The sequence below is a fragment of the Physeter macrocephalus genome, chromosome 9, assembly GCF_002837175.3.
Source record: "Physeter macrocephalus isolate SW-GA chromosome 9, ASM283717v5, whole genome shotgun sequence".
Taxonomy (NCBI): Eukaryota; Metazoa; Chordata; class Mammalia; order Artiodactyla; family Physeteridae; genus Physeter; species Physeter macrocephalus.
This window is the reverse complement of record NC_041222.1, coordinates 93832064-93842510: the sequence shown is the minus strand read 5'-3', so window position 1 is coordinate 93842510 and position 10447 is coordinate 93832064. Positions and strand designations below refer to the sequence as shown.

At 36.7% G+C, this 10447-nt stretch overlaps 2 protein-coding genes across 2 annotated transcripts; both read right to left on the bottom strand.

Annotated features, from left to right (window-relative positions):
• Positions 1 to 417: 417 nt before the first annotated feature.
• LOC112066728 (alpha/beta hydrolase domain-containing protein 17B-like) lies at positions 418 to 3973 on the bottom strand. Its single transcript, XM_055087327.1, has 2 exons — positions 2814 to 3973; positions 418 to 1883 (listed from the first exon to the last, which is right to left on the bottom strand). The coding sequence occupies exons 1-2, from the start codon at positions 2835 to 2837 to the stop codon at positions 1014 to 1016; spliced, it is 894 nt and encodes a 297-aa protein (XP_054943302.1). The 5' UTR covers positions 2838 to 3973; the 3' UTR covers positions 418 to 1013.
• A 1241-nt stretch (positions 3974 to 5214) lies between these two features.
• LOC112066742 (alpha/beta hydrolase domain-containing protein 17B-like) lies at positions 5215 to 7404 on the bottom strand. Its single transcript, XM_055087328.1, has one exon. It carries the CDS (start codon positions 7397 to 7399, stop codon positions 6533 to 6535), a length of 867 nt encoding a protein of 288 aa, XP_054943303.1. The 5' UTR covers positions 7400 to 7404; the 3' UTR covers positions 5215 to 6532.
• Positions 7405 to 10447: the final 3043 nt, after the last annotated feature.

Below are 10447 nucleotides of genomic sequence, written 5' to 3'. Positions count from 1 at the left end.
CATTCGTTAATATAAAAGTTATGAATTAAACGTTTTCTTATCTCCCGCATCCAGGAGTAAATCCAGGAAGTTCTCAGATAGTAATCCAAAACAACAGGTCCTATTCTTAAAAGTAGTCAAAGTGAAAAGGGATCAAATAGCCAGTCTGTTTGTGGTCTGAAAGAACATCTAATGGACTTTCAGTTTTTCTAATAGTGACAATATTGCATTTCTACGAGATTAGTCAAAATTTAAAACAACATTGCGTACAAAATTATTCTTGAAGCTCTAAATGCCTTTTAAATTACTAAAATGAAAATTTTAAATAGTTGCCTCACAGAACCAAACTTATAAATCAAAACTAGTTAAAATTCAGTGCTATTGTGACTTCTCATTTGCAAGGTAACTAGTGGGTAAATTAACAAATGGCATAAAAATTAAGACTTACATCATTTTTTTTAAAGGAGAAAATGTATGATAACCAGGGAATACAGAAAATTCAATGTATTTTACAATAAAATAATCTTTAAATCTCTATCCCTGTACAACAGGGTTTAGGTCATCTTTAGTGAACTTGCATGTTTTCATACAGTTTATTCTGAGCACTTTAATTGTTTTAGATATACAGCTTTTTATTGAAAGAATATTACATTTGTATACCAGGATAAGATTTAGTACATTGAGATGTTTTAAAAATATTTATAAATTTGTTTCTGATATGCAAAAGCATTTGGCAATACTTTCATAGCATTTGATCTTATAGAGTTAAAATTTCATACAGTACTCATCTTGATGTTTAAAAAAAAAATTCACAGAAAAAATATAAATTACACAGCCTGACTGCATGATACTGTTATTTCCAGTTTCTAGTTTGGTAATTAAAACCTTCATTAAGTCTGTTAACAAATCATTACCTGTACATTTATGAAGGCAACTGATAGGATTTGCAAACAAAACCTTCAGGTTTTATGTTATTTACCAAAGAGTGCAGTTGAGCAAGAAAGAAAACCCAGTATGCAAATTTTCAGAATATTTTACAAATTTACCAGTTCCTGTGACACAAACTGTTTCAATCTTTCAAGATACTGTCCATAAAGTTCCACATCATTGTGACCTGCCCCTTCAACCCACAGAGGCTCCACAGGTCTTTGGCAACGCTCAAACAATGCGAGGCCATGTGAAAAGTCAATGACTTCCTCTTCAGTCCCATGAATTACTAATACTGGAGAGGTAATCTTAGAGATTTTGTCAATGTTTGGGAATGCATCAAAACAGTAGGTCTTCTTGGTATCAGGAAAAGTGACTCGCATTCCTGAGGTCAAAGGAGAATGAAGAATAACAGCAGCACTCTCATACCAAGCAGCAAGATCCACAGATGGTACTGTCCCTATACTTTGGCCATATATAATCACATTTTCAGGGCGAATGCCATATCTTGTCCTAAGAGCAAACCAAGGAGTTTCTATGTCTGCATAGAGGTTCTTCTCTGTTGGTTTCCCAGAACTTGCACCATATCCAGAATAATCATATGAGAATATATTACAATTAATCCGTGATCCCAGTCCTATGTAAAAACTGCTCATCTGACCAAGATCAACAGCATTTCCGTGGGAAAAGAGTAAAGTGTATTTGGCATTGGGTGAGCAACGCACAAACATGCAGGCAATTCTGTTGCCTTTACTGGTTCTAGTCATGAAACACTCAATAGCATCTTTTTCTCTAGAAGAATATTGCCAGTCTGCTCGTTCTGATAGGTGTAACGTCCAGCGGCTTCCACTTTCATCACACATCAGCGTGTAAGTTGGATCAGGTGGCAAAAATGCTAATTTTGAAGCAATTTTCCCTGGACAAGGTGGACAGCAGAAGAGGCAACATAGCTCACTAAATGAAAGATTATTCATCTTCTGAAAAAGAAAAGAATAGTCAATGTTTTAATCATTGAATGTCCATTCTGCATTTGCATACAATAAAAGTTAAAACAAAGACACCAGTAAATTCTACTACTGGACAGTGTCTACTACTATTATATCAAGTATGCTTTCCCAAATAGATTTTTGGCATCTTTCTAGAAACACTAAATCGTGAGGTGAGGCAAATATTCCTGACCAGGAAACAGACTCAAATACTATATGACATGTTGCAAATAGTAGTTGATATTTTATAATACTTAACCAAAATATGAAAAATGATACTCTTACCAGAGAGTAGAGGTATACATTTGTTATTTCTCCACAAATAACAACATAGTAGGTATGAAATATCTTTAGTTAGCTTGTAATTTCTGTGTAACTCAGTGAAAATTCTCAGAACCTCGTGAGAAGCTAGGGATTTAACGTAATATAGTAAATATATAATAATAGCACTTACTATTTGTCAGGCATTGTGCTAAGAGTTCTATGCATATTAGCATGTTTAATCCTCTAAGCAATCCTGTATGGTAGTCTGAGAAAAGAAACCTGCACAAGGTGAGGAAGTGAGGGAGCCAGGATTTGACACCAGGCTCAGTCATTGTCCTACATCACTGGGCTACACTGCTTCAAGGGCTCAAAACACTATTTGTCTCAGAAGCTTATTATTTTAGCCATATTTGTCTCAGAAGCCTATTATGTTAGCCATAGTGCCAATGGCTTAAATAAATAACCAGTAAAACATTAAAATGTATATATGAATATATGTATGTATGAAATTATTGCCCAAATTAAGAAGGCATTATTATGGAAAAAAGATCTGCTCAAGGAAAATTTCCTAAATGGTTAGATGGAAATGAGCATAAGGTTTGAAGTCAGAGTTGTGGTAGCACTTACTAGCCGTGTGCCCTTGGGCAAATTATTTACCTTTTTGACCCTCACTGTCTTCATAAGTAAATGAGGCCAATGCCTACAATGAACAGAGTGGTTGTGAAGAACAAATATAATGATATCGTTAAGGCATTCAACATAGTAATGGCTGTAGAGCTGACACACTCAAAAATGGTCCACTTTCTCCTATGCCTTTTTCATCAATATTTTAAAAGTAGCCACAGCTCATATTAACTCAGAAACAAAATAAAGTACTACTTGTTTGCCCTACCAGCATTTCCTTCTAATTATCCTTTCTCAAATTCCTATCTCTTTTTAGCAGTAGACCATTGCTTAGTTCCAGGAAGAAGGCATTCAAAACAAACACCTTCCAGAGGTTTGGTGGCACCTAATTTTCTCCAAAAAAATCTAAATAAAAGGATAGGAAAAAATAGTACTTCATCATACCAAAAAATGAGAAACTATCACCTCAGAAGAGTGACTAAAGTGTTGAGTACATATGGAAAGAAAGGAATGCCTTTTTCATTAATTACTGATTCAAAATCTAGTTTATATTGCTTAATACAAATGTGTTAATTTCCCAGTGTAAACTAATTAGGTAGAAAGAAGAAGAAACAGCACAGAGAGAGAAGAGTAGGAGTGACATGAAAGGCTTTAAAAGATGAGTAAGGGAAAGGCAGAAAAATGTCTCTTGGCTAATTGGAAGCACCTTTACTTGTTATTCTGTTTTTATTCACTTTCGGCCTTCAAAATGAATATAGCCTGAATAAGTTAATGTCTTACTCTGGCTGGAACAAGAGTCAGATAGAACAGAAATGACAATTAGGTGTCATCCTTAGTGCTAACTCTAATTGGCTCCATGACATGTTGTACTGAGGAGGATTCTGAGAGCATGCCCAGGGCTTAGCAGGCAAAGAATGTGTGATAAATTAGCAAAGTCTACCACAGAATTTGGCTACAAATCTATTATCCTGGTCAGGAGGATAAAGGATCTGGTGAAGATGGCAGAGAAGCGAGTTCAAAGGGTCAGTTCCAAAGAAGGAGATGATCCCCAAAACAAAAACAAACAAACAAACAAAAAAACCTAAATACAAAGAAGGAGATAACCTGGAAAAAGATGAGGTAGAAGGTACAATGTATCAGTGCTATCCGTTTATTAATCTGCCTATGGTCATTTCTTACCCCCAATTACCTTACACGCCATCAACTGCTGACCCTCAAGAGCATATTAAAAGCTTGCTTAAGTAAACTGTATATAGGCCGCTCCGCGGCATGTGGGATCCTCCCAGACCGGGGCGCGGACCCGGTTCCCCTGCATCGGCAGGCGGACGCGCAACCACTGCGCCACCAGGGAAGCCCTGCTCCATAGTTTTTTAAAAAAAATTATTTTTGGCTGTGTTGGGTCTTCATTGCTGCGTGCAGGTTTTCTCTAGTTGCAGCAAGCGGGGGCTACTCTTCCTTGTGGTGGGCGGGCTTCTCATTGCGGTGGCTTCGCTTGTTGCGGAGAACGGGCTCTAGATGCACAGGCTTCAGTAGTTGTGGCTTATGGTCTTAGTTGCTCCACGGCATGTGGGATCTTCCCGGACCAGAGATAGAACCCGTGTACCCTGCACTGCAGGCGGATTCTTAACCCCTGCACCACCAGGGAAGTCCCCAGATATTTTTCATCTATAAGCTCTTGACAAGTGTAGTTTCATATTTTTTTCAATGGTTTTCTACTACTTCTAGAATAATGATAATGATATCATGTGTGATTGGGTCCCTAACTAGCTCGCCAGCTGCCAGCCTCATCCCTCTGACATCATTTCCCCTTGACCTCTGACCAGTGTTCTTAATTTCAAACGCACCATCCTTCCTCTAGGCTTCCACATACTGTTCCCCTCAGCCAGGAATGTTTCCCTTGGGCCACCCAGGCCCAGTCTTTTCTTAGTCATCCTTCAAAGCTCATGCCCTTCTTCCCATGTTCCCTCAAGAGTACCTTTCACCTATTATAATACCCTACAAAGCTCCTTCAGCCTTATACAAACAGTAATAATACTTGTGCAATAAGGTGACTCTCCTCAGTTATACTGTGAAGGCTGTGAGGACAAGGTTGATGTCTATCTTTATCTGGCATAGGGTTTTGAATGATTTAAACATTCAATAAGTATCTGTTGAATGAATGATTGAATACTGAATTAGTGTGATCAATATTTTGATTTTCCCAGGCGATCAAAGAAAACAGTTAAACTCTGGGGTATATGTTGTACAAAGAAGGAAACATGTAGGCTTTAAGACAATCTTGAGAAGGAAAAACCTCTCTAAAAGAAAGAAGGAATAATAAAATTTAGAAAACTATAGATCTATACACTATAAAGATGAATGGTATTTTTTCTTTTAGTCCTTGTAGTAAGTAGGGAGTGAGGAGCATGGAAGAAGGAAAACAAGCACAGCTGAGTGGCATATTTTTGTTTTACTGTTAATTTGACACATCTGAACCAAAGCATTCACAATACTTGATATACTTGGAAGAGAATCATACACTATAGTCTTAGACATAACCACAGAACAAGCAGAACAATTAAAACTACATAAGGCCTTCAAATATATCCACAGTATGTATTGTTTCAATATTCATTCATTTACAAATTAGACTACATACCATTAATTTTATTTTGATTTTTCTTTCACTGTTTTATTCAAGCAGGATTCATTCAAGGAAAGGCAGCTTAGTTTTTGTGTGAACTTTATTTTTTTCACTACATTCGTTAATATAAAAGTTATGAATTAAACGTTTTCTTATCTCCCGCATCCAGGAGTAAATCCAGGAAGTTCTCAGATAGTAATCCAAAACAACAGGTCCTATTCTTAAAAGTAGTCAAAGTGAAAAGGGATCAAATAGCCAGTCTGTTTGTGGTCTGAAAGAACATCTAATGGACTTTCAGTTTTTCTAATAGTGACAATATTGCATTTCTACGAGATTAGTCAAAATTTAAAACAACATTGCGTACAAAATTATTCTTGAAGCTCTAAATGCCTTTTAAATTACTAAAATGAAAATTTTAAATAGTTGCCTCACAGAACCAAACTTATAAATCAAAACTAGTTAAAATTCAGTGCTATTGTGACTTCTCATTTGCAAGGTAACTAGTGGGTAAATTAACAAATGGCACAAAAATTAAGACTTACATCATTTTTTTTTAAAGGAGAAAATGTATGATAACCAGGGAATACAGAAAATTCAATGTATTTTACAATAAAATAATCTTTAAATCTCTATCCCTGTACAACAGGGTTTAGGTCATCTTTAGTGAACTTGCATGTTTTCATACAGTTTATTCTGAGCACTTTAATTGTTTTAGATATACAGCTTTTTATTGAAAGAATATTACATTTGTATACCAGGATAAGATTTAGTACATTGAGATGTTTTAAAAATATTTATAAATTTGTTTCTGATATGCAAAAGCATTTGGCAATACTTTCATAGCATTTGATCTTATAGAGTTAAAATTTCATACAGTACTCATCTTGATGTTTAAAAAAAAAATTCACAGAAAAAATATAAATTACACAGCCTGACTGCATGATACTGTTATTTCCAGTTTCTAGTTTGGTAATTAAAACCTTCATTAAGTCTGTTAACAAATCATTACCTGTACATTTATGAAGGCAACTGATAGGATTTGCAAACAAAACCTTCAGGTTTTATGTTATTTACCAAAGAGTGCAGTTGAGCAAGAAAGAAAACCCAGTATGCAAATTTTCAGAATATTTTACAAATTTACCAGTTCCTGTGACACAAACTGTTTCAATCTTTCAAGATACTGTCCATAAAGTTCCACATCATTGTGACCTGCCCCTTCAACCCACAGAGGCTCCACAGGTCTTTGGCAACGCTCAAACAATGCGAGGCCATGTGAAAAGTCAATGACTTCCTCTTCAGTCCCATGAATTACTAATACTGGAGAGGTAATCTTAGAGATTTTGTCAATGTTTGGGAATGCATCAAAACAGTAGGTCTTCTTGGTATCAGGAAAAGTGACTCGCATTCCTGAGGTCAAAGGAGAATGAAGAATAACAGCAGCACTCTCATACCAAGCAGCAAGATCCACAGATGGTACTGTCCCTATACTTTGGCCATATATAATCACATTTTCAGGGCGAATGCCATATCTTGTCCTAAGAGCAAACCAAGGAGTTTCTATGTCTGCATAGAGGTTCTTCTCTGTTGGTTTCCCAGAACTTGCACCATATCCAGAATAATCATATGAGAATATATTACAATTAATCCGTGATCCCAGTCCTATGTAAAAGCTGCTCATCTGACCAAGATCAACAGCATTTCCGTGTGAAAAGAGTAAAGTGTGTTTGGCATTGGGTGAGCAACGCACAAACATGCAGGCAATTCTGTTGCCCTTACTGGTTCTAGTCATGAAACACTCAATAGCATCTTTTTCTCTAGAAGAATATTGCCAGTCTGCTCGTTCTGATAGGTGTAACGTCCAGCGGCTTCCACTTTCATCACACATCAGCGTGTAAGTTGGATCAGGTGGCAAAAATGCTAATTTTGAAGCAATTTTCCCTGGACAAGGTGGACAGCAGAAGAGGCAACATAGCTCACTAAATGAAAGATTATTCATCTTCTCTCCCCTTCACCGAACTAACAGAGAATCTTCTCAAAAACCCAGACGCGATCGGGAGTGGCTTCTCCCAATAACTGGTTTCTTATTACAAATGTGATGGGCAAACCTTGTGGACCTTTTAGGAAACACAGATAAGAAAAAAGAACAAAGTAAAATTTATAATTTCATTCCAAGAGTTATCACTCTGAAAAGAAAAAAAGAACAAAGTAAAATTTATAATTTCATTCCAAGAGTTATCACTGTGAACATACATCCTTCTAATCTTTTATCTTTTAAATTATTTTAATTGAACAAGAAGTACATAAATACATGCACCTTTTAAACAAAATTAAAGCATCATATATATAACTAAATTTCTCATTGACCACCTCTCATAAATCCCAGACCTTTCCTTCTGTCCAAGTGACCAACCACTCTTGGGAGTTTGGTGTGCTTCCTTCCAGAATCCTATAATCATACAATATGTTGATGTATTTGTGTGTTGCATTTACATAAAAGGCATCATACTATAAGTATGATTTTACGATTTAACAGTGTTTTGGAAATCTAATCGTGTTAATATATTGATCAAGTGAATTTGTTTTAACTGCTGAATAGTATTCCATTGTGCAAGGCCCTGGACGGTTAATCAAGTCAAATCCAAGAGCTGTCTCACCCTCTCACCCTCTATGCCGTATTTTACTTATTATCCTCTCCTTTTAGTGGATACTTAGGATTGTTAACAATTTTTCTCTAACTCCAACAATGTTGCAGTAAATGTCTTATGTGTCTTTTCCATATTTCAAGATTCTAAATTCCTACAAGAAGAAATTGTGGATCCAAGGTTATGCCCACGTTGCCTCTCAAGGGGCTGCATCATCTTGGAGTATGAAAATGGAATCGAGAAGTTCGCACTTCCCAGCAGTCTCAGTGACCCTTCACCTACCAGACATTTTCAGGTGGTCAGTACATTAGGTGTAAAACAGCATCTCTTCAACTTTTTCCTTAGTAGTTGCCTGAGAAAAACTGTGTTTGAGCATCTCCTTACATGTTTTTCCTCTTTTATGAATTGCCTATTCATATCCCTTGCTCATTTTTCTAAAGAGTGCTTGTTTGTTTGTTTTCCCCACATATATCTGTTATACTCATTCTTTGTTACATAAGTTGCAAATTTTTCTCCCAGTCTTCAGCTTGGCTTTTATGTTGTTTGGGGTATCTTTTTTTAAATTTTTTGGTATTTTTTAAAAAACTTTTATTGAAATATAGTTGATTTACAATGTTGTGTTAGTTTCAGACGTACAGCAAAATGATTCAATTATACATATACATTTTTTTCCAGATTCTTTTCCATTATAGGTTATTACAAGACATTGAATATAGTTCCCTGCGCTGTACAGTAGGTCCTTGTTGGTTATCTATTTTATATACAGTAGCGTGTAAATTTTAATCCCAAACTTCTAATTTATCCCTCCCCCTGCCTTTCCCCTTTGGTAACTGTAAGTTTGTTTTCTATGTTAGGGTATCTTTTATTATACAGTTCCTTTTTTTACAACTTAGATGATATTTATTCATTAATTTAATTTAAATTGTTCGGTCTTTTACTATATGAGTTTTGCTTTCCATGACTTATTTAGGGTTCCCCTTTCCATGGGATCTTAATGATATTTCCCTATACTTTTTTCCCTAATACTTTAAAATTTGTATTTTGAGGGTTCAGGTTTTTAATTCATCTAAATTATAATTTTGTGTATCATGTAAGTTAGAGATTGCTTTTATTTATTTTGTCTACATATAGCCGATTCTCTCAATACAATTTATTAAGTAGTCCATTTTTGCCTGCTGAATTGAAATGCTGTCTGTATTATATACCAATTTTCTAAGATTATTTCTGGATTCTTTTTTATTTTTTTTTAGACCGGGGCGCGAACCCGGTTCCCCTGCATCGGCAGGCGGACGCGCAACCGCTGCGCCACCAGGGAAGCCCTGGATTCTTTTTTAAATCATGTTTTTTTGACCTAGTTCTATTCTAGTCTTACAACAAAATGACACTGATTTACTTGCTCTGCCGTGTGTGTGTGTGTGTGTGTGTGTGTGTGTGTGTGCGTGTGTGTGTGTGTGCGCGCGCGCTCGCATTTACAACCTGCTTTTGTTTTATAACCTGCTGTTTTTACTGAAAAACTGCAGCAGGAGAGTAGATACATTCTGAGTCACGTGATGGAACATAGCAATTAAAAGGAACTAAAGTTATGCGTATCAATATGGATAAATTTCCCAAATGTAATGTTGAGTAAGAAAAACAATCTGTATAAAAAGTTCATGGAGAATACTATTTACATAAATGGTATTTACATAAAGCTTAAAATATGTAAAACAATATTTAACGAACGTAGCTTAGGAAAACATACATAATACAAGCTAAAAGGAAATTCATGCAAACAGTAAAAACCAGATTCAGGATTAAAGGTGGATTTACCATGAAGCTTATGAAGCTTAAGTTCAGGCCTCTCACTTAGACAAAACCCTTCAAGGTCCTGTACTTGAATTTGATTTCATAATTGTGTACTTATTTTCTTAAAGAGGTTCTCCTCTCCCAAATTGTACTAGCCTCAGGCCTATCCCTAAAGGAGGATATAGAAGGGGATAGGAAGGAAGGGGGAAGAGGGGGAGATAGAGGAAAGGGCTGAGGAGGGGAGGGGTGAGGAGGGAAGGGGAAGAGAGGGGAAAACAAAGAGTCTCTCCTAAAAGATGCTGGCTCCCCAGTGCCTGCTCTGGCATCACTGTCCAGCTCTTGGGCACTTGTGCCTGAAGGCATGTTTACTGTAAACTAGAGGGTGAGACAGCTCTTGGATTTGCCTTGATTAACCGTCCAGGGCGTTGCACAGCTCCAGGCTTGGAGGACATGGAACAGAAGCCACCTGACAGGGAGGAGTTCCCAAGAGGGCTGCCAGCTGCTCCACTTCACCCTTAGTCCATTCTTCCAGCCCTGGTGCACCATGTAACACCAACACAGAGCTTGCAAAACGCAGAGCGTGTCCAGCAGGTCTCCAGGCCAGAGGCTGAGTGCTT